The 23,653-nt window shown below is 38.8% G+C and overlaps 2 protein-coding genes across 3 annotated transcripts; both read left to right on the forward strand.

The window, feature by feature from the left end:
- The first annotated feature begins 1,698 nt into the window (after window positions 1–1,698).
- Window positions 1,699–6,987, forward strand: myoz1a (myozenin 1a). The gene is made up of 6 exons (XM_023394444.2): window positions 1,699–1,941; window positions 3,665–3,751; window positions 4,350–4,537; window positions 5,059–5,335; window positions 5,886–6,051; window positions 6,132–6,987. The coding sequence occupies exons 2-6, from the start codon at window positions 3,667–3,669 to the stop codon at window positions 6,364–6,366; spliced, it is 951 nt and encodes a 316-aa protein (XP_023250212.1). The 5' UTR covers window positions 1,699–1,941; window positions 3,665–3,666; the 3' UTR covers window positions 6,367–6,987.
- Window positions 6,988–7,638: 651 nt separating this feature from the next.
- Window positions 7,639–22,348, forward strand: hhat (hedgehog acyltransferase). 2 transcript variants are annotated; one of them, XM_023394397.2, is made up of 12 exons: window positions 7,639–7,778; window positions 9,295–9,443; window positions 9,537–9,601; window positions 9,735–9,848; window positions 9,946–10,140; window positions 11,513–11,725; window positions 12,023–12,200; window positions 12,498–12,648; window positions 14,642–14,677; window positions 17,038–17,239; window positions 17,873–18,017; window positions 21,402–22,348. In XM_023394397.2, the coding sequence occupies exons 2-12, from the start codon at window positions 9,323–9,325 to the stop codon at window positions 21,485–21,487; spliced, it is 1,506 nt and encodes a 501-aa protein (XP_023250165.1). In that variant the 5' UTR covers window positions 7,639–7,778; window positions 9,295–9,322; the 3' UTR covers window positions 21,488–22,348. The 2 variants fall into 2 exon arrangements, with proteins under 2 accessions (XP_023250165.1, XP_023250167.1); XM_023394399.2 differs by lacking the exon at window positions 17,873–18,017.
- The last annotated feature ends 1,305 nt before the right edge of the window (window positions 22,349–23,653 follow it).

The following is a 23,653-nucleotide window of genomic DNA, read 5'->3' on the forward strand; positions in this document are numbered from 1 at the left end:
TCAATTGCAGTTACAAACTAATTCACAAAAACATAACATTAAAATAATATAGGAACAGGAAGATTAGATTGAAACATAAATGTGAAGAAAAACTAAAAAAAAACTAAAACACAATAAATAGACAAATAAAAATCAGCATGAGAAGCCCTATGTACAGTAAGTGAGTTTAAAGAAGTGATTACTATATGTTGGCTGTATTGAAGTGATCATACGGCAGATGAAAGAAAACTTTCTCTAGACTTTGGATTAAATAGCAATTTGGAGATGGCTCTAAAATTACTGCCAAGGGGTCAAGACCTGGTATTCCAAGAGGAGACTGGACAAGAGCATGCTTAAAATAAAGCAGAACTATGCCAAATATAAAAGACCAACTTATGATAAACAAAAGCACTGTTGTTGGACAATTGCCCACATTCCAGGCTAAAAAATGTACCACTTTTGTATATACAAAACTAAACGAGTTATACAGATCCACACATATACTAGAGATCAGCAAGTTCAGTATTGCATTTAAATAAAACAACTACACTTAGATTGGTAAGGAAAACACGCTCAAAAACACAACTGAAGCTGCACAGACATGACATTTCAGCAGTATATGGTAAGACGAGATGAGATATTAACACTAATAAGCCCTAATGAAAGACGTGATATGCATACTTTTGTGATCATTATTTTTCATTTATAAAAATATACAGAATGATTTAGTGTTATATAAAACATAGCTACCACGTAGAATCTAGGACTTTGTGGGTTTTAATGACATGAGAAGTTTACATTCTACAATTACACAAAAATTACCTATAATTACTTTTTATTCATTATTCTTAAATTTTACAAATTTTAGCCACGTTAGCAGTCTGTCGGTGAGTCCACCACTTTGGTGAAGACTGAATTATCTCAACAAGTATTGGATGGTTTGCCATGAGATTTTGTTCAGACATTTGGGGTTCTGAGGTGATGAATTCAAAAGACTTTGGTGATTCCCTCACTTTTACATATTTGTGGTTTTGAGTGAAATGTCTCAATTGGAGTGAGCACACTTTATGATGGCCGTGGATGTCAGATGTTTTTATTGCACTTTAAGGTAATTTTGTCTTAAAATAAAATTAAAATTGTTTTCATGCATTCATACTACAATACTCCCAAAATGAAGAAAACTACAAAGCATAGCAGAATGATAAAACATGTACTGTCTTTAATTGGTATTAGTATTTGGATGCTACAGTAGTGTTTGCACAAGCTGTTTTAGCCAGACAAAGATAGAGTATCTGACAGCTCTGTCTCCACATGTCCATCATGACATCCACATGATGATCCAGAGGAACTGAAAATGTGACAATCTAGTGTCACGTTAGAGTAATGTAGGGAGTAAAGGAGCTAACCCTCACTTTGAAACACAAACTTGGCCCTAATATACGCACATATACTTAACCTTAAACTTGCACTGTCCACTTGTATATACTCTTCTCTCCCTCTCTATCAGTTGGTCTGTGTACCCCAAACACACCCCAGAGTCCTCTGAGGTTATCTTATAGCTGAGTTCTGTTCTCCACGTTCTTTGCTACTAAATATAGGCTTCTGACCCATCTGTGAGAATGATTTTGTTCCCTTAATATCACCATCAGCATTTTCAGCTGGCCAACAGAGACTCCCCCCCCATCCCTATTCATACCCCTAAGCTAAACCACCACCTCCTCCTCCCTTCTTGACACCAACACTGCTGCCACCCACACCCCCAACCCTCTGGAAGATCTGCCATCTGAGTGTAGGGTGGCTTTTGCACTTCTCGGGACCTGGGTCCAGCCATACGTAGGGTCAGAGGCACTGAGGGATTTGTAAACTTGTGATTGAGATCACCAGAATTGAACCCTGGGTCTCCTCTTCTCTGTTTGGTATTTATAGGTCTCTTTCTCCTACAAGGATTACAACAAAAACCCGGTGAGTGGATCTGCATCCCATCGATGTGCTTTGTTCTACTAATCAACCAACAGTTTGGATTTTAAGTCTGGCTCCTACAAAAAAGCGAGAGTAAAGACGTGCAACATATTCCCAAACATAATTTCTCTGAGTTGTGGAGCGGAAAAAATTACAGAAGAAGACCTCAACAACTCAGAAAACCAGATTATTGCTTTTGGTGAAAATGCTTTTGATTCTCCCAACAAATGGCTCTGGGAATCACTTTACTGCTTTTAGATTTTCTTGGTACGTCTTAAAATGACCAAGGGAATGAGTGAATGTGCTGACCCTCCCTCTCTGTGGGCGTTACAGAGATTTTATATGGTGTTACTAAACCCTGACATGGGGTTGTTAAATCTGAGCACAAGTGGTCCCTAAGCCTGTAATTATTTAAGGGAATTAAAGCACTGTCCAAAACATCTACAACTACTCAGACCTCATTCATGTTTTGAGAGCAGTTCAAACATACACTCAGAATTGTTTTCTGGAGGTGTGTATTGTGTCCTTAAGGGTTGTCTCAAGCCCATTTGATAGTCGAATGACGCCATTACATGTCGCTAAAATGTCTTGGCTGGAAATGGCTTTTAAAAATAGCTGCAGTGGGTTGAGTTACAGCCAGTAGATGAGATGTGATGTTTTGCTACTTGATTGGGAATTAAAGAAACTACTGAGAGCTGAAGGTGCTGATATGCATGTAGAAAGGTAAAAAACAGCGTGACATAAGCAAATGAGATAATGTAAGACCCAGATGCATATCCCACACTAGGGAGGTTATAAGAAAAAAATGGTTATTAATGCGAATTTGCTTCAACAGTGATTCATATCTTGAAAGATGAGACAGAGCAAAGTATTACTCCCAGATTCCCCCGCCAACATGTTCCCATGCAGGCTGCAGATTGGGGAATATGATCAGATGATATGAATAATGCCAAATGCTATTTTATGATCTTGAGACCTTCACTTCTACTGCAGTAGAATAGCACCAGGGTGCATTGATCATCCATTTCTGCCTAAACCACAGCATGCTTCTGTTTATGTTGACTCAGTCTCTTGTAACCCCAAACAAAACAGAAACATGCATTAAGCTATACATTTCCTTTGAGGCAGACATCTGTTTCACTGGAGAATGTGGGGAATCTGAGGGCACTGACATCCCTCCTTGAACTTGAAAAATGAGCAGGGCTCGTGCTGCCTGTCCGTTACATTCAGGTCCTTTGGATTCACTTTCAGGGGTTGTTGATGGCTGTAAGTGTTGACGGAGAAGAGTGATCTTGAGGAGCTGGTTGAAAACTAAAACAAAAACAATCCTTTTGGTGCATTTGAATTTTAGTCTGAACCTGAGGCTATGCAGATTTAGAGTTATATTACTATCAATAAATATTCCTTGGCCAATGTTATGTGAATTATATTATATAACTCAAGACACCAAGCACAACTTCTTCAAGTTGCTGCATTGAAAACACTATTTGCTTTACTTTTTTTCTTTTTTCTTTTAATTCCTCTTCTTGCTTTAGTCTAATTTTGTACTGGACATTCAAAATGTGTCGCTTAACAACAAAGAAAAACAACTCTTACATTACTTTGTTTTTGTCTCTTGAAAGTAAAGAGGTTCACTTTCATTACTTCTATCCCTGGGTTTTTTCCTCTGTATGTTTGCAACCCAAAATTGTTACTGCTTACACAATATTCTCTCCTGGCCTTCCAGACATGCCTCTGGGAACACCTGCCCCCGTAAACAAGCGGAAAAAGCCCTCCAAGATCATAACTGACCTATCACATATCGCTCAGGATGGTAAGGCTGACATGAATGTGAAATCAAATTTCCATATGGCTGGGATACCTTGCTCAGTACAGTTCTGTCATATAAACAAAGTTTATGTAAATGACTGGCTGATAGGTGATAGTTACTGTAGGCGGGTACAAATCTATTATCTATTATTTTAAATGTTTCAGAGGAAAGAGGAAAGTAAATGCATAGACAGAGAGGATGAGGGAATACTGAAGGTGTGTTTAAACAAGCAGGTTAAACTTATCCTTTAGTGAATGTTCTGATTACAGTTATGTCAATATCATAACAACCCATCATCAGACAAGATTGGTTGCTGATTGATTGAAGTTTTTTGTGATTCTTGTCCTAGTTTTTCACATTGGCATGTTACTACTGAGAATCATAATCCTGCTACAAGGACAAACAAAACATTTTTGTTTATGAAGACAAATCTTTTCAACAGAAATGATTAAGCATGTCAGTGAATGATCATTTCTCTGGTCAATTTACCTTGTGCAAGTTCATCAAATATGAAAGAGTTAAACTTTCTACACTTCTGAGTAAAATTTTGTTATCACATTTTCAAATGCTTAGCCCATTTGTTTGGGTGTCCCTTACCTAGAGTATGAGTCGGAGCCGGAGGCATCTGAGTTCGACCTGGGAACAAAGATCAGGACTCCCAAAGACATCATGCTGGAGGAGCTTTCCCTGATGAAGAACCGAGGCTCCAAGATGTTCAAGATGAGGCAGAAGAGAGTGGAAAAGTTCATCTATGAGAATAATCCTGACATCTTCAGCAGTGAGTCAATGGTGAGAGCCTAGTTAGTGGAGAAAAAACAAAACAAAATCCAATCACTCTCTGTAATTTCAAAGTAAATTATTCTCAAATGGTACAATATGTATAATGCACCAAGAAATGCCACAAACAACCTTCAACCAACCTTGAAACTCAGAGAAATATGGCAATATTTGAAGAAACATTTTATTTTTGTCACCTTATAATCTAATTTTCATTCATATTAAAACCATTTGAAAGAAATATAGCATTAGGACATCTATAAATGGACGTCTTTGGTCTTTTACATTTCAAGTCACCTGGACCAATTATGGTTAAACTCTTGGTCATAGATTATTACTGATCAATCAAACAAGCAAGATTATGGTTTTTTAATTATCTGGAAGCAGGTTAAGATCTCTAATACACAAAAAGGGCTCAGAGTACTCAGCAATGTCAGGTATAACATCAAGAATAAGAAACAAATTTAATCAGCAGATACAAATGAATGTACTGTTTGATGTATGGTTGGTTATTTTGATCACATTTCTTTCAGGAACACCTCCAGCAGTTTGTTCCTTCTCTGGGAGGTCAGATGGGCAGTCAGATGATAAACCTTGGTGGGCATTTTGTTAGCAAGCAGGGTGGACTGAATTTCATAGGGCTACACACTGGAGGAGGAGCCCCTGTGCCTCCTCCAAAGCCTGGAAGTAAAGGTGCAGGTGCAGGTGCAGGAGGAGCGGGAGGAGCAGGAGGAGCAGGAGGTGCAGGAGGACTGGGTGGAGGTGACCATGGGAAAGATGAAGGAGCCGGTGGGTGGTCTCCACTAAAAGGTTGGTATCACTTTTTTGCTCATTTTTAGGGGGATTCTGTTTTATGGCACGGTGCCTCTTTCTGCACAAAGGATTTAAATACACATCCACAAGAAAGGATTGATGATAAAATAAATAAACACAGAAAATATTAAACATATTGTACAGACATAAAGATTGTCGTCCCTGTGAGGTGGTCAGGCAACCTGCAGACACCGAGAAGCTATGCACCCCGTCAAGAAATAGTCAAGCCCATAACCCCTGTAACAGTGTGTTAGAGATATAATGTACTAATTTGTGGACTTTAAAGAAGACTTTTTTTTTAACTTTTGGACAGAGCCAAGGTAACTGCTTCCCCATGTTTCCAATTAATGTTCTGAGCTAAGCTAACTACCTGCTGGCTCAAACTACATATTTAGTGCACACACATGAGAGTGGTATTATATAAGTGGTATCTTGTATAACTCTCAGCCAAAAAAAATACATAAATAAAGTAAACAAATGTTTTTCTCAAAATGTTTTTCCACAAACATCATATCATATGCTCCTGCGGTGCATGTTGCACTTATAGGAGGTGGAACAGATGACACATCTAAGAAGCTTATTCATGTGAAGACATACATATCGCCATGGGAGAAGGCCATGAAGGGTGATGCGGGTCTGGTTGCCACTCTGAAAACAGCAATGCCTGGTCCCGCTGAGCACAAGGATCTGCCCAAATACAAATCCTTCAACAGGTACTTCCCTAAGGACCTGACTTTGTAGGAGCTTTGTGACAAAAAGGGGCTTTAATAATCCTCTTACCTTGCTTTGCTAGGACTGCCATGCCCTTTGGTGGCTTCGAGAAGGCCAGCCAGTTCCTGAAATTCCAGCTGCCAGAAAACGAGCCGACCAAAGAGGAGCCTGAACCAGCAGTGGTGTACGAGCATGAGATCGGCTGCCGGCCTTCCTTCAACCGCACTCCTATTGGCTGGGTGGGCAGCAGTGAGCCCAGCAGTTTCCATATGGAGAATGATGCTGTACCCTTCGATGGAGAGACCGACGAGCTGTGAAAAAATATTCATACTGTGATCACTCACTCACTGTGCACATACACACACGCAAGCATGAATGCATGCATACACACTAGCATGCACAGACACCATAGATGAGCTTACAATTAACTGTTGTACTGATGAATTTGAATCTCTGTGTGGATAACTGAAATCATACATGAAATGTGGTCATGTTCTTGCTCTGTATTTGGTTGTAAGGCAAAGAAAAAAGTTTAGATGTTACAAGAATATGAAACATCAAACATTTAATTTTTTAAGTTCATAAGTGGAGTCTAAACACTCCTTTAATTTGTCAGAAAAGTTATTGTTTTTGTGAAAAGTTGCAGATTTTGTCAATGAGGAAAGAATGAATCCGTATGAAGGATTGATTTATGCGAATTACTGTTGAACAAACTGTCTTCATGTCAACTTGTTACCATATTTGTTATTTCCTAGTGCCTTTTTTGTTGTTAAGAATCTCCGATCTTTTGTTGAGCTATGAAAATGCTACAAACCTGTCTAATTCAGGATGCACGCATAGAGTCAGTTGTTGATTCACTAACCAACAGTTTATCCACAGTTAACCATTTAAATTGTAACAGTCCTCTAGTAGAGTGATTAAAATGTGAGGGGAAATTATTTTGTGTGTGTGAAAATCCTTACCAATTAAATTTCCTGTGTTTGTTTGTTTTCCCAGGTTTTCCATATTTGCACACAAATACCAGTAATCTTATAGTGTTGACCAAAATAGCTTCACATTTAAAAATCAAAAGGAGGGCCAATGTCAACTCCACTTTGCTACTGTGTCATCAATCATATTTTCAGTTATTATATCAGGGTATGACGTTCCATGAGAAATATCTCTTATTTTCATCTTACTGTTATTACTGGTTTCCCTTTGTCAGATCATATCAAAGATGCAGGCTAAAACCAGTGGTGGAGGAAGTATTGAGATCTTTTACTTAAGTAAAAATAGCATGACCATATTTTAAAAATGCATCCATAATTTTAGAAAAGCAAAAAAGCATTAACAGCAAAATGTACTTAAAATTTAAAAAAGTAAAAATACACATTAGGCTGAGAGTTAGGAGTGTTATAACTTGACTATATGACTTATTACTTTCCACCTCAGGCAAAAACCACTGATTGTATATGAAGATTATATTATATAGGCTACAGTATAAGGCTAAAACCTACAGCAAATACAGTAGGTTTTCCTGGCATAAGCTCACGACCCACTCCGGCACAGATGGGGGCGGTCATGCTCTGAGAAAAAGTGATTTGCCAGAATGGAACAGGGTTAAAGAAGGAGAATTCAGTAGGTGGGAAACAGGAGTGTACTAGCGGTATGTTCCTACGGTCTAAGCACTGTCAGACAGTGCAGTCTACAATTTACAGCGGCGCAATGAACACCAGCCCAGTATTATTAGGTAACACTGCAAACTTGTTTCAATGATTAGCTTGCTTAGCTAACGTTAGCTAACTGTCATTCTACGAGGATAGCTTACGTTTTCATGTAACTCAGCAATATGGGAATAAAACAAATGGCCAAATGAGCACGAAAATGTGTACACACACGTATACTTTGTTTAAGTGGTCTCATCATAATCTCAAATGCCCAGAGGATGCCAAGTAACGTTACCGAATTTGGTCTTTATTTTACCCGTTTGCCTCGCAGTGTTGCCATATTCATCTGACAAAAAGTAACCCAATTTGACTGTAGAACCAACCCAATCGCCTCGTTTTAATCTATATTTGTTTACATTTTGGGAAACTAAGTCAGCCGAATTCACCGTTAGATGTTCGTGATTGCTACATGCTATTTGCTGTTCTGACAACTATCAACGAATTACTTTGATACGGAAGAAAACCTAAAAACATGATGATTCACAGCCAAGTTCTGGAGTTATAGGGTGCGCCTTTTTATCTATGATGCTACACGGGTTTATGAACGTTTCTTTTGCGATAAATTAATGATATCCTCCTATCCATCCTGTGTTCGTATTTAACTGAGCTAAGACTACAATGTTTCACAGAAATTGCTGAAAACGGGCGCTAGGGGTTCGTAAAGCAGCCTACCTGAATTGCCACCACTGCTGCTGCAACTGTTGATCGTCCACAGCTAATCTTTGACTCACGTTTCAGTTTAAACCCCTGGAATTTAGACTAACCTCTCGTAGGTGGAAACCGTCTGAATGGTTCAAAATTATCACAAATCATAACAACCCGTCCGAATCAATTATTACCCAATCAATTAAAGAGAAATTAACCAATTAAAGAAAAACTGCCCAACCTGGAAATACTTCTTTTTTTTTCCAACCTGAAAGCAAGGGCGGTTATGATGGTTGGGCGACGTCATATTCTGCAACGTCTGGGAACCAGCAGCGTTACCTAGCAAAGAAAACTATCTTACCTAGCAACGGCAGTGATTTCTATTTGATAACGGTTTGAAACATTCTCGTTTGGGTAAGTAAGTACAGTGAAAATAATATTAACAAGTCTCAACAAGTTTCCGTTGTTTTTCAAGTAAAGCAAAACATGATTTAAAAGACCAACTTAAAACATGTTTAGCTCTCTGAATCTGAAGCTGTGAAATATGTTTTTTGTGCTTCATTGAGAAAATACGTTTACAAACAACAAGGCAAGTCACACACGGCAAAGAATAAAAATAAAATCAAACAAACTATCACAAATTAGATCACATATACCTCTAACAGACAATAAACCATACCATAAATAAATAACTAATTGATAAATTAACATAAATTGTTCTTCAATTTCATTAAAGGTTAGTATGATCTGGGTCTATAAATGAGTACAGTTTTACACATCTTAGCATTTCTTTTGCCGATAATTTTGAAGTTCAACAGCTGTGCACCATTTAGCAGTTCATGTGAATTGAAAAAGAATCAAACTACTGTATGTTTCTCAATCACTCTGTTTCAGGTCCATTATAGCACAGTGATTTAACCTGATGACATCTAGATCAAAGGCCCAGTTGGCACCCCTGCCATGGACAGAGATCCTTGCGTATTGGGTGCTGTCCTTTGGCTCGCATTTCTACTCTTTCTACCAACTGCACAGGTTCTCCAAAGGTAAGGTAGATGGACGGATATCAATATATTGGTACAGTGAATTGAAGTGAAATGTTATAAGAAAACTGAAGTTAATTCCTTTTTGTACCTCAGAACATGAAGCGGGACTAGAAAGAGGATTGCAGTTGGAAAAAGGCCTTCTTAAGGGTTTTAAAAGGGTAAGTCCAGTCCTAATATGAGAGATTTTGTGTCACAGAAACTAAAAAGCTTCAAAAAGCTTGCTTCAATTTAGTTTCAGTTTTTAAAAAATTAGGGCTTAATCGCACCGTTAAAGTTAGTTGTCTTTTTCAGGACCCATCAGACTTTGAGTGGAGTTTCTGGACTGAATGGGCGAAGACATCTTTACTTTGGACCCTCACTGGTCATGGCATCATATCAAGATTGACCAGCATCTTTTATCCCAAGGTAGGAAGCAACTTCTACAGTGCTGTATTTGTTAAGTGGACTGTAGCTATTATCAGGGAGATGTTTCAATCCAACACGTTTCATGTTCCTCCAACAGTTTAGGGTGCCAGCACTCACCATATATGGCGTCTTAGCAGCCAGCAGCGTGTTGGGGGTTAAAGGTGTGAGTGTGCTGCTGGTACATCTGGGACTGTCCTTTTCAGTGGCCCAACTGCGCAAACCTGCTCTGTCCTGGGCTTTAAATCTGCTGCTGCTCTCTACACTTCACATCCAACCACTTCAAGAGGTCCAGGTGGGTTTATCACCTCATTTATTCTTGTTCCTGGTTTCGGATGGGGGTATCTTTATCTTGCATTTAAAAGTTTCAAATTAAAATAAAAAAAGTTGTTTTTCCATTTAAATTTGAATCTTCTGAATATATTTTTCAGTGTTTTTTCCTGAGTCACAAAACTCCATAAGATTTAGGATGAATGGAGGCCAGCATCTCTATTGGTGTGTGTGTGAATGTGAATTTGGTTCTAAAACAAGAACAAAAATAATACAAAAAACCAATCACTTTTACTACATCAAGAAAAAAAATGCTAATTTCTGTAACTACTTTTGCATTTCTATGTTGATAAAATCATTCAATGTAAATGAGGCTAAACAGGTACATAAAGCAATAATACTGTTATTAAACCAAATTAAAATTCTCCACGATAAAGGCCACCATTCTTATCAATTTAAGATCGGCATGTCACATAGTCAATTCACCCCCAAGTCCTTTAATAATAAAAATTTGAGAATCACTGTTCAATCAGCTATCACTATTTGATCATCACTAAATGTCATATTTACAAAGAACACAAGGGGGTGCAAGATACTGAAGGGATGTTAAGCCAATTGGTCCAGCTCCATTATTCTATATCTGTAAAAGTTCAGTGAATTTATTGGAAACATACGTGTCAAGCAGATTAGTTCCAGTTTTTCCTGAGGATTAGAAGATGAAAAACTCAGTATCTTCTTTCAAGAATGTGAAAATGTTAGAAGCAGTGGGACAGATTATGACAGACGGTGCTCATATTCTCAAAGTCAAACATTCGTTGCAGTGATAACTAAATTTAACTAAACTGCAGTTTATTTAATACAGCACAATGATGAACACAATTAGGAACTTAATTCCATTCATTTCTTCGATGATTGTTATGAAAACTGGCTCTTAGTATTTCACTACTTGTATGATAGTCTATCATCTCCTCTGAAAACATCCTTTAACTGCACATTATCTGACACATCAAGCATGGTTACAGCCGGGCAACTGTGCTCCAGTCACAAAAGTTAGAAATTTGAATTTAGAAAGTGACATTGACCCGACAGACCTCTGCATGCCTCTTAAAATCTGCCCCTTCCCCTCCTGTGCTCACCCCCCTCTACACACATGCAATTGGATACAACTGATTCCTGTGTTCAAGCACAGCTTCGAAAGCAATGTCATTCCCAAGGTTGACCTCATGAAAATTTGGCTGAAGCATTTGTTTATTAGTATTTCGGAAACTGCTAATTTTCTCATTTGGTAAAGAGTGATTTTAAAAGCGAATCAAAATTTAGTGTCAAACTGTCACTATTTATATAAGTAGTCCCCAGAAATGTCTTAAAATAATTGGCCTTCCCACTGTATTTCACAGAGAGGCTGGTACAAGACGGAGGAGGAGTACTATCTGCTGCTCTTCAGTGTTGCTGTCTGTGGTCTACGCTTCATCAGCTTCAGTCTGGAGCATTGCTGGTGCCCAAGTGAACATGGTGGAGTTGTGCAGCTCTGCTGGTTGTTTTCATACACCTTCTATCATCCTTTTTTCTACAATGGACCCATTATCACGTACAAAGACTACATTGAGCAGGTAAAAGAGCCATCAGATGTTACTCCTGAAATAGAGACTTTGACAAAAAAGAAATTTAGCCTGTTTTGTTTTTATTCTGGAGGGTGATTGCTGGAGGTCATCTCACACGTCACATCTTCTAAAAAGCTACCTTATATGCTGATGTCTGATCACTTCCACATCACTTTGTGAACATTTTCATACCCATCTTTTGATTTGATATATACATGTTCATTGTGCATGTTCATTATTTGGTCTTTTGGTAGTGGTGATACATCCAGGACCCGTTAACAACATGCTCACTTTCTCCACCTGCAGATGCGGAGGTCTGCTGAGGAGAGTGACAGGGACCATTCTGCTTTTAGTTACTTGGTACTCAGATCAGGACGGATCATACTGTGGTGGTGCATTGCAGAATACATGATCCATGTAATGTACATGCACTCCATCCAGTCTAATGAGACCTATTTAGAGATTCTTCCTCCTTGGGCCTTGGGTAAGTCTTTACACTGGATGTATTTTTGGCTTTCATTCACAGAATCATTTCAGCTTTAATGTTCCCCTGCCACTCAGACACACTCAACATGTTTTCAAGATGCAGAATTTCAAAACATTTTACCCCCACGGGATTTAGTTGGTTCTAAAACTCCCATCAGATATGCTGATTACTGACTCAGTCATTGCTCACGAGTCATAATCCAGTTTTTCTGATGTGTGATTTTGTTTGTATTTGAAATGCTCCCTTTCACTTGGAGTCCTATATTTGTTGGAAAACCTTCTCTCTGCTTCACAGGCGGTCTGGCCCTGGCCCTGGTCCAGTTCTTCTATGTGAAGTACCTGGTACTCTTTGGCCTTCCCTCCATGTTGGCTACTGTGGATAAACTAGTTCCCCCAAAGCTTCCTTCTTGTGTCAGCATCATGTACAGTTTCACAGGGATGTGGAGGTAAGATCATATACCGGAACCCACGCCAGTTAACACCATTGACATAAATATAGTATTATACTGGTCTCGCAGCCAGAATTCCTCAACACTCCAGGTACTGGTAAAGCTAGCATCCCTGCTATCCTCGAGGAAAAGGTACATGTAATGTGAAGTGCTTTGAGTGCACACTGTGCTTTGGCAATCAGATTCAGACTGGGCACAGTGAATTGTCTCATCTTCTGTTATTACTGGCAATCAGAACAATAGGTCACCTCAGCACCAGGAATATTATATCATTCTTTCAGACTCAAGCTGAAATGGTTTGTTCACTAGGACTGATTCTGTGTTTGCAGACCAAATCTTTTCCTTTTTTCCTCTCTAAATAAAAACAGGTTTGTAGCAGCTGTCCGAAATATAATTCATGAAACAAAACCAAACACATCTGCATTTTAAAAATCACCAAAAACTAAAATGCGAATTACAACTGTGTGTCAGTTTTAAATGTGATCTGACAGTTTCCAGTTTATGAGTATATTATACAATCCAGTTATTACACCAAACAGGAAAGCTACTTTGTTTTTCCGGTTCAGTTCAGTAATGAGTTATTTCTGTCCTCCACAAAAAACTGGACATTATGAAATTAAATGTCGTTATAACTGGTTCATTTATTAACCCCTTTCAACACTTTTGTTACAAAGCAAAGGAAAGGACTATGCCTGGTTTATGCTGAAGGGGTCACAATTGCTCATATTAATGAACACACTCGTTGCAGCGTTTGTTACACAGGGATAAAGATCCTAAATCAGTAAGACTTCATATTCTTAAAAAAAAAGGCTAAAGGTCCTCCAGGATGCACACCACTTCTGGACAAATATGCTGCAAAATATGCTGTAACATACATTCAGTTGCCAGTTTATTAGCTGCACTTAGCCTAAAATAATGTAGTGTAATACAACAGTCCTGCAATAAATCCTACAATCATGAGGGTTGTAATATTCAGTTTGTGTTTAAACTGCCTTGATTCAACTGAATGATCATTTTGGAGACTGCAGGTTGTGGTGTCGTTGAACTAGTTGCATTATACTGACAGGTGTTTCTATTATTTAATCCACTTCATTTATATCAATAAGGGGAGGCTAAATAAGAGAAATGCCTCTCTGTATAATGCAATACAGTTGCACAGCAGCACAAACTGTAGCCTCAAAAATTATAGTGATAATAAAGTTATTTATATGGCCAGAATGTACAAAGTGCTTTACAAAGGGCAGGCATAAGGCAATAAAATAATTAAAGTAAAGCGAGGCAAATGTACTAACACTAACATAAAGTTGAATTAACATCTCTCTAAAACAGTTTCAATACAAACTGAACATTAAACCTTCATAAAGGGAGGATTTATAGCAGGAATGTTGTGTTAAGCTGCATTCATTTTAGCTCGATGTACCTAATAAACTGACAACTGAGGGTCTGAACAAGGTTTAGGCAGAACAAACATGCAATTAAATGCAAACCTCATAATATACAATAAAACCGTATGATAAAAACCATAAAATTAGCAGTGTCACTCTGTTCCTCAATGTAAATAACTCTGAGAAAATGCTGCCTTCATACAGAGAATAACATAAAGTTGAGATGTAGGGCTGTGTTTTTGGTTTTGCAGTAAAAATGCATCGCCTGTAGCCTAGCTCGGCCATCAATGTGCTGACACTGATGCACTCCAACCCAGCCTGTGTGTGCTGAGCTGGCCAATGTTGACAACATTGATGGAATGCATAAAGCTGTCCACCGACATCACTGAGCAAACAGCTCCAGTTTATAGACAGACAGAGCAAATAAAAAAAGAAAAACGCCTTTTCTAATCTTCTTAATGACAGAGCGCGAGCACACAAACACACATGCATCATACAGACTGCACATGCCTCAGTTTATATGAAGCCCAGTGCTCAGGTGTTAGTGCTACATTATTATGTAAATTTGTGACTCAAATATTCTTTATTTTTTTGTTCACTCTCAGGCACTTTGACGAGGGGCTGTATCGATGGCTCATCAGGTAAGAGGCACTTCATGAGCGGTGGACAGACTAATTCAGATGTTAATGTGCACTAAAAGTGTGAAATGTCATTTAATAAAAATCAAATGATACCTATCTATCTTATCTTATATTTCTAATATTTGGAACAGCGTGTGTTTAATCATACTGTATCTGTTATTTATTGCACACTTACTGTGAAGAGCTCATTTCCTGTTGGGTATTGAACTTGTCAGTTGAATATCTTAAAAAAAAAAAAAAAAGGTGCCATTCTCCAGCTGCCTGCCAGTGTGTGTCATCACAATGGACAAGGATGCTGCATTTGCATGTAGGCTTTCTCATGATTATGAGGTTGCATGTTGTTGGTGAATAGTTCCTCTGTTGTGTTACTGTTCCTGCACCCCGGAGAAATGCCGTCTTGTTTAATATGTGCATATGTAATGGGGGCATTATGTGTTTGCTCACTTGTAGTTTGGACAGCGCACACTATTAGCTCGTCTGCTAATGATGCACACTTGGCTGAATGCAGCCTATTGAGAGTTTATGGTCCGCTTGGTAGACGCGGGTTGCTACATTAAGGCAACACTAGAGTTGCACGGTTGTCAGAGATATTCTGTGAAAATGTTCCCTCGTCTTGGTTATTGTTTGCTAATTAATATTTGTGTTGTCTGGTTGTTTTCTTCTGTTTTGTCACGTTTGATGTTATACATGTGCATCTGCTTTTCAAATGTTAAAGATGAGTTTAAAATGAAATACGGCATAGCAGGCAGTGGCTCCAATTCATTTGCTCAAGATCCTAGAATTTAAATTGCAAATGCAACTTTCTATTTTAATCTGTGTTCATTGGAAATTGTTTTCTCCTGCTTAATGGCATCGCTTGCAATTATCCTACTGCAGATGCAAAATGATACCCATGACATAATGCCCCGACGTTCCTTCTTGTGAAAGTGCTTTTAAAGAGGTTTTAATGCAGTTCTGAAATTCTGTTGAAGTTGTCTGAAGAGGGCTAGATGAGTGCGTAGGTGTTAAATGATGTGCTCCACATGATTCACTGACACCCTGTCTCCCTGGGCAGCTAAGTGGCTCATTCTTCGCCATTCCACTACGCTTTCCCCTTCCTGTACACCGCCGTGTGTCTCAGGTTCTCTGTTTCACACACATATACAGTTACTGGCCAACAAAAGAGCTCTCAGTGTTTTTTTAATGATGTTATTGCAGCTGTGTATGAGAAGGAGTGTTTGATCCCAAATCCTGGGATAAACTAGTTTTAAGTAAGTAAGTGGGGGGCGTGGACTGGCTTGGGTAGAGGTCATCATTCAAATTTGGCTCCAATTGGACTTAAAGCAAGAAAGATCATGTAAACTGTGTATCTGTATGAGAGCTCAGGAAACAACAATAAAAGTTGCCGGACTTTCTAATTCCTATTGTCACTCTGTAAAGGTTCGCAGTAGTCAGGCATTACATAACACGTTGATATACACGTTATTCAGGTATTAATGTATATCTCAAAATTATCATATTTTGATTGGCATCTGATTTAAACCCATTTACATTTAAATAATTTGACCAGATGGATAGATACTGTGCATGTTTAGGTATTCAGTTTGCTCTGGCTCTAACACTGGTACCTCTCCATCTGCTTTTGCACCCACTTTCATCTTCCAATATGGCCAAGCTGGCCACTCTATTTAAGGCTCAGAAAATGCTGGCTCATCTTTCAGGAACATTGATTAGCCACAGGGTGGCTGAGATAATTAGTTCCCAGCTCAGCAACACCAGATAGAATGTGATGTTTGTTTCTACGTGCGTTGGACTGATGTAGCATGTTGAGACTGTCGGCCCCTCTGGGACAGACGAGGTTCTCACAGTATCTGAGACCATTTCTCTTCACCACATGTGCCAGACTCTTTACTGATTGGAGGGATATTATTCACATCAAGTGGGCTAGTTAAATATACAGCTTTATACCGCATATGATGTAATCTAATTTAAACCACTGTAAATTCACATGCGTGAGTTATGTGGTTGATATTTACTTTCATTTAACTGTCGGCCCTCAATCTGTCTATTTTTTACATTGGACGTCAGAGCGACGTTTACTTGATTAAAAATCAATGAATATGACATGATCATTTCTGTGACAGGTGTTCTTTGCAATTCATTGGTGCATTGTGGTGCCATTTTCTCTCCTCTTTTGTTTTACATCTGCACTATTCAGTGGCTGCGATATATCCCTGTCCTGCTAAAGACGAATAATTCACTATATTGCCTGTCTGTCATTTCTTTCACTGCTTTTCTTTGACTTTTATTTTTTTTTATTATTTCTAATAGCATTGAAGAACTTTTTTTTTTTTTTTACCATGTCTGTGCTCGTGTTTCAGATACATCTATGTGCCGTTGGGAGGTTCACGACACGGCCTTCATTACAAGTTGTTATCCACTGGCCTTGCGTTCGGATTCGTCTGTCTGTGGCACGGCGGCCATGACTACTTACAGTACTGGGCCCTGATGAACTGGGCGGGAGTTCTGGTGGAAAACGGAGTGAAGTCTCTCTTTGCTTCACCCTTGATTCACTCCACTGTTGTAAGTTTGAAATCCAAGCAAAACTGTATATGGATCAAATTCCCTGGTTATTCTATCGACTGGATGTTCAATTAAGATGTGCCGACATGATGGGGTCACATAATCTGATTTAATAAGAGAATGCCCCGAGGATTCTGTCACATGTAATTAGGAATGGGAATTGATAAGATTTTATTGATACCAATGCCATTATGGATTCTGCTTATTGGTCCAATTTTTTATCAATTCCTTTAATGATTCCTGATCAATTTTCTGTGTGGCATCGATAACAGGAATTGATAAGCTAAGACAAACGGTTCCAATAGTTTGGACATTTTGGAACAGGTTCTTTACTGGAACCGGCTCTGGATTCCCATCCCTACATCTAATTGTCACAGTGAAGAGTCTGTTTCCAATACATTAACAATAGATTAATTCAGGCTGCTTTTGCTGTTTTGGCCTCTAGCCTTGGCGAGAAGGTTTGTGTTCTCAAAATAGAAATCAAATCTAATGGCGTACTGTGTAATCCTCCTAGTTTATGGTCACACAGTTCATTAGAGCCAGGTGCTTTGGTGTTCTTTGTGTTTTCCGATTTACAATGAAAATCTCTAGTGGTCCTCCTGCAATTTACTTATTTATTTACTGATTTCCCAGGAGCAGAATTTCTCTCCGGCGATGAAAAGGCGTTCCATCGCCTTTCTCTCTGCCTTCTCCACTGCCATGCTCATCCTGTCTAATCTTGTGTTTCTTGGGGGGGTACATGTTGGCAGAATCTTCTGGAAGCGTGTCTTCATTCAAGGTAAATTGCCGTCCTCAGCACTCACTCAATAGGAATTTGTGGGTGCTTTTTATTTTTGCTTTATTTTCAGCTGGCATTTATAAATGCGCGGAGCATTAGACATTATGCTGAACTGTAGGACATCACAGATGCTCCCTCCAGCTAAACATAGTATGTCCAAAGCAACAGAGGGGCCGGCTCACATAGGCTGAAAATAAAATCATAAATAAAATATAATGCAGTGATTAAAAATGCTGCCGTTCAGTAGGTCTGTATATTTAGCAGTATTTTCAGTGGATGAGTGAGGCAGCGGTCATTACTGGGGCATGTTCAGCATCTGCTTGGGCAAACTCTCCCAAATAGAGAAACATCTGCTTCATGGTTGTGCCAGTCCCTGTTTTGCTCCCTGTGTCTTTATTTGCCTCATTTGGTACCTAAAGCAAGATGGCAGGCTCTCCACAAGCCTGTCCACACATGATAAGCAGTCTGAGCTTCACTTTGCTGCAGAGTCAGCGCTGAGAGCTCAGCCCGGTGTTGATACAACATCATATAACTCATATAATTTATTAATAAGCACTGTTAATTCATGCTGAATTAGAATGCATGGTTTACTCATTTTTAAAGCACCGGTAATTGAGTTTTTGCCACTTAGAGGCAGCAGAACAAGCTGTTGTGTTTACAAGCTGTAAACACAACACGGACATCTTATAAAGTTACTAGTACTAGGTACTAGTGTTACATGTTAACAAACAGTTGCCTATTTACCACTGAGCAGAGACAGGGCAACTTTAGCTTTTATTTGAAGTTGTGTTTCTGGCACATAATTCACTTTCCCTGTGTCTCTCTCTTTGCCTCACCAAATCCTGAGGGAATTATCCGGCTCTTTAGCTGCTAAATGCTCAACCGTGGTCACCTGCTAGGCGCTAACTTTGTCTGTGAGCTGTTTTCTGCCGGCCAGGTAGAGCACAGGGGGTTCATCAAACATCTGCTGCCTGATGAAGGTCATATTCTAGTCACCAGTTAGGCTTTATTGTGACAGTGATCATTTGTGGGAAGCCTGGCAGGCTCACAGCAAATGGTGCAAAATACTATGCTTCCTCTAGCACTCCTGACCCCTTTCACACACACAATACTGTAGCCCGGGTGTAAATAAGTTAACAGAAACCTAAAAATAAGAACAGCGTGCTTGAAAAAAAAACATTTCTGTTGTGAATTATTCAAAGTAAGAACTAGAAACTAACAGGGAATCTCAGTTTGCTTTTACGGCGATTCACTCGGACCATTAAAGTTCTAAAAATAAAGATAAAACTTGGCAATGCATGATTTTAAATAGACCACCAGAAATGCCTGAAGTCATTACTTATGTCTGTGATGTCTGCGTAATAAATCACCGAGGGGGGAGTTGCGGTTTGCTTCATTAACATGAAATCAATGCTTCTAAATCAGCCTGTCTGGGATTTTTACAAGTGCAGGCAGTAGCGTAATTGCACTCTGACCTCTGCTGAAAAACAAATTCCTCATCACACTGTGTGTCTATAGCTGTATGTGTATATTGAGAATGTAAGTGTAAGTGGCCACTGATAAGATCACTCTGAAGACATGGTCCTGAGAATGTAACATACCAGTAGACACAGTGCTTCGTATTAGTTCAATAATATTAATCATCCCATTAAATTATAATGGCTGTAATGAAAATGAAATGGTTATGGTTCAAATGAAGAAGTCACTTAAAACTCCTCATCTCCAAACTATGTCATCAATCAGTACTTCTACTTTATATTAGTCAGCACTGAGAAAGTGAAATGATTAATGAATTAATTAGTTGACAGTGATCGTTAAGTATTTTGATAATCAATGAATTATGTCCATTTTTAATCAGAAGCCAAATATTTTATTGTTGCAGCTTCTCCTGTGAGACGACTTTCCATTTACTCCAGTGTAAAGTTTCAGTAAACTAAATATCCTCTGGTTTTCGATATTGCTCAAATGGAAAAAGTTACTTGAAGACATCACCTCAAGCTCTGAGAAATTCTTATCTTCATTTTTCATTATTTTCTGATGTTTTTTAGACCAAACAATCAAAAGTCCGGGGATCACCAGTGTTGGTAGGATTCATTCTCTGGGTACCGTGACTATCTTCAGCAGATTTCATGCCAGTCCATCCAATATTGAGATATTTCTGGACCATCAGAAAGACACTGCCATTCCTCGAGCGATGCCACTAGCAAGGCTGAAAAAAAAGCTCAGTCTCGCTGTATTATTCTCTAAAACCCACGAGTTGTTCCTAGTTTCTGTCCATCTAACAATATCAGAGCTAAACCTACAAGTTGTCAGTCTCTACTTTACTGAGTGGCGCAGTCCTCCTGATCACTAATCAGCTTTATATTTAGTCTTGAGCTGCTTCTCTGCCAGTGGCCTTTTTCACCTCGTTTGAACTAGACACACTCTGCTAATCAAGTGGCAAAAGAAACTGGTGTAATTACAGCACTGTTTGATTAGAGCCATAGTAACATGCAACTGGAGGAAATAGGTTTTAAGATCTTCCACTCTCCAGCTCTTTACCAAGGCTTAGTAATTAGTAGCTTTGCCTCCTAATAACATTTGGCTAGTGGTGTTTGCTTGTCTTCTGCAACGGTTGGATGACTGTTTAGGAAATATGTTTCACACTGAGGGTGTTAATGAAATGTACGTACCTGCAAAGACAAAACACTGGGACGTCTTGGTACGACTGCAGGCTTACTCATGGTGCACGCAGGGTAAAATGCTTTGAATGATTCATTTACATAATATTCAAAAAGTGCGCTTGAAAATGATTCAAATGTCTTATGTGATTAATAATCACCTCGCATGGACTGGAAACATCATCAAGGCTGTTTTTAAAGGCAAACGCGAAGTATAAAATAATGCTTATTTCCAAACCGCACAAAACAAAACTTCACTTCAGCATACCATAAAAATATTTATCATCAAAATATGGCTTTGCAAGCCTTAACACACGTCACCTTTCTCTTCTGCAGACAGGAAACTGACAGTACAGCTGTGCATAAAGCAGCATGTGTGTATGTGAATTAGATTTTGACATGAATAGAAAAGAATAGACCATTGAAGAGCATTGTGGGTGCAGGTGCGGGTTACTGAGATAATCTGGAGCCACGCCAGTTGGGGAGGAGGTGCAGACAGCTGTCCTTACCTGCCGGCTCGACCCTCTAAGAAGCAGCTATAAATAGAAAAAGAAAATAACCCTAACACAACACAGTGCAGCAGAGAGAACTGACCAAACTATTACTCTCTGTCTCTGTAGAGCTTGTAAAAGAATGCAAGTCTCGGTACATAACATAGGATCCTTTCTGTAAATCTGAATATTCCCTGTTACAGATGAGTATATCAGTTTTCTTTTCATTTCAGGCTGGTCGACCATGGCCCCACCTATGCTGGCCTTCCTCTACTGCTTTGCACAGATTGGACTAGAGAGGACTTCTCGCCCGCCATGAGTCACCTTGACTTTGTTAACAGAGTGAGAATCTGTGCTGCCGGACAACCACAACAACCTGCTGAGTCCACTGCCTCGTTTCCACCACCCAGCATCTCTGTGGCGAGTCTGGCTCATGGCCACTGAACCTGTCCTAACCCGGCTGAAATGCAGCTGAGCAGCCACTTTCCACGACCTGCGGGACCGGGCAAAATCTGTCTGTACGCTAAGACTTAAAGGATCAGTGTTGATTCTTTCCAAGGATAGATTTTTTATATACACCATGGAAAATTTAAGTGCACATTAACTGTAATAGAATGAAAGTGATGCTGTAAAATAAGGGCAGTTGCTATATAAGTCATATTCTGCCTTGGCAGTGTTGAGGCATGTTTTCTACCCATTAAGCTGCAGTGAATCACTGTTATTCTAAGAAACTGTAAAGGAAAATATGGACCTTGAATCTGTCACGGTTATATGACTCTGATAAGGTATTGCTCAGCGGTGCAGAAAGCTGGAGAAATGCTAATTTCACATTTACCATCCTCCTTCAGCTCGCCACAAAAACAGGTGCGTATTCAGAGGTTGTCAATAGACACAGAAGACTGATTAGAGCAGCAAGAACCCGATCAATGTCCTTATTTCCCTGTAGAATGACACTAGTATTAGTAGATGCATTGCTAAAAAGCTGTAGAGCGACTACACACTAGCTTTCAAGTCAACAAAGTTACACTGGAATGTGGAGGAAAGCAATAACAAAAACTATGTTTTACTTTTTTATGTGTTGTTATGTATCACCTTGTACCTTCAAAATGTCAACCAAATTCAGAACCAGTTGTCGTGTTTGGATTAAAACTTTGTATGTCTAGTTACATGATTACAAAAATCCATCTCTCCATCCATTTTATAATAATAATGCTGGTCATGATGCAATGAGCCTCAGTGTCCCTGCTGAAACCATATACAGTCTGTCATATAATATATGGACATTCAGCTGTGCAGTGTTTTTGGATATGATGAAGCAGTTAAACTGCTCCCCCACTGATTGAGAAACTCCTTCAACCTATCTTAAATCAACTCGAAGCGAATTAATGCATAAATGTTCTAGTGGTGAGTATTTACAGCAGCAGGACAGTGTAAAAAATGAAACCACAGTGCCCATGTTCATACTAATGAATGAGACTGTTTGCCAGTGTGACAATGTGGCTCAGTTTTTAATAGTGGATCTCTATGGCACAGAGGAATTAGATGCATCAGGCTCTGGATACACAGACAGTATTCAATTTGTGGTTTCAATTTGCTGTTTTGTTGATTCAGTTTTTTTTTTCTTTTCTTTTCATTGGATTTGTTGACAATAAGTAAAATATAGAATATCACTTAAATTTTCTGGAGGTAGAAGATGTTTGTTGGAAAGCATCATCATATCCCAACAACATGAAATACCCACACTATGGAGGTAGGAGTTCAGTGTGAAAGTTCATGTTCAATGAAGGCTGAGGTTTTTACATAAAACTAGCTTTAGTAAAAGAACAAGTTATTTTTTACGTAAAACTGTTGAACCTTCTCTGGTGAAATGTGAGGAGTTTCTGTACTTTGTCGTTGTAAACTGAACATCTTTAGGTTTGTTGGACAAAACTTTTTTGTTTTTTATTTTAACATTTTATAAAGAAAATAAACCGGCTTAAACTATCATGACAATAATCACTATTTAAGATCATCTGGTTGATGCAAGGACTGGGATGATCGGTTTGATGAACTGATGTAATTGGAGAAAAAATCTTTTAACTTCAAAAAGTTTGACCAATGAGTAACAGTTTAGTTTCTCTCAGTTTAGTTATTGGAGATACATTCTTGAAAGTGCTGGCATCTGCCTTGAATAATTTACTGTGTAAGGGTTCACTAGTTTGTCAGCAGTTTTAAAAGGTAAACTGTTCTGGGAATTAGCATAAAGCTGCTTTAAAAAGCTTATCCGTGCTTTTTTGTGTGTCTTTTGAGCTTAGAAAGTGTGATGTTGCAAGAACAATTTGATCCTCTTAATATTCACAGTGCACAATAAGGAAATCAGCTTGAGGTGTCCAAGAAGATTAGTTTAAGAATGAGTGGATTTGAACTTGTCAGGAGTGTAATCACTGAAATTCATCCTCGATATAAAACTCATGTTGCCTCTAGTTCTCTCTTTAAAGTCCTGCAG

The sequence above is a fragment of the Seriola lalandi genome, unplaced genomic scaffold (assembly GCF_002814215.2).
Source record: "Seriola lalandi dorsalis isolate HSWRI2012SDOR001 ecotype SW California unplaced genomic scaffold, Sedor1 jcf7180002054948, whole genome shotgun sequence".
Lineage (NCBI taxonomy): Eukaryota > Metazoa > Chordata > Actinopteri > Carangiformes > Carangidae > Seriola > Seriola lalandi.

Coding starts and splice junctions, on each gene's coding strand:
- myoz1a (XM_023394444.2), top strand. CDS start 3,667: ATGCCTCTGGGAACACCTGCCCCCGTAAACAAGCGGAAAAAGCCCTCC. Junction 3,752..4,349: donor ATCACATATCGCTCAGGATG/GTAAGGCTGACA, acceptor TCCCTTACCTAG/AGTATGAGTCGGAGCCGGAG. Junction 4,538..5,058: donor TCTTCAGCAGTGAGTCAATG/GTGAGAGCCTAG, acceptor CATTTCTTTCAG/GAACACCTCCAGCAGTTTGT.
- hhat (XM_023394397.2), top strand. CDS start 9,323: ATGACATCTAGATCAAAGGCCCAGTTGGCACCCCTGCCATGGACAGAG. Junction 12,649..14,641: donor AGTTTCACAGGGATGTGGAG/GTAAGATCATAT, acceptor GTTCACTCTCAG/GCACTTTGACGAGGGGCTGT. Junction 14,678..17,037: donor CTGTATCGATGGCTCATCAG/GTAAGAGGCACT, acceptor CTCGTGTTTCAG/ATACATCTATGTGCCGTTGG.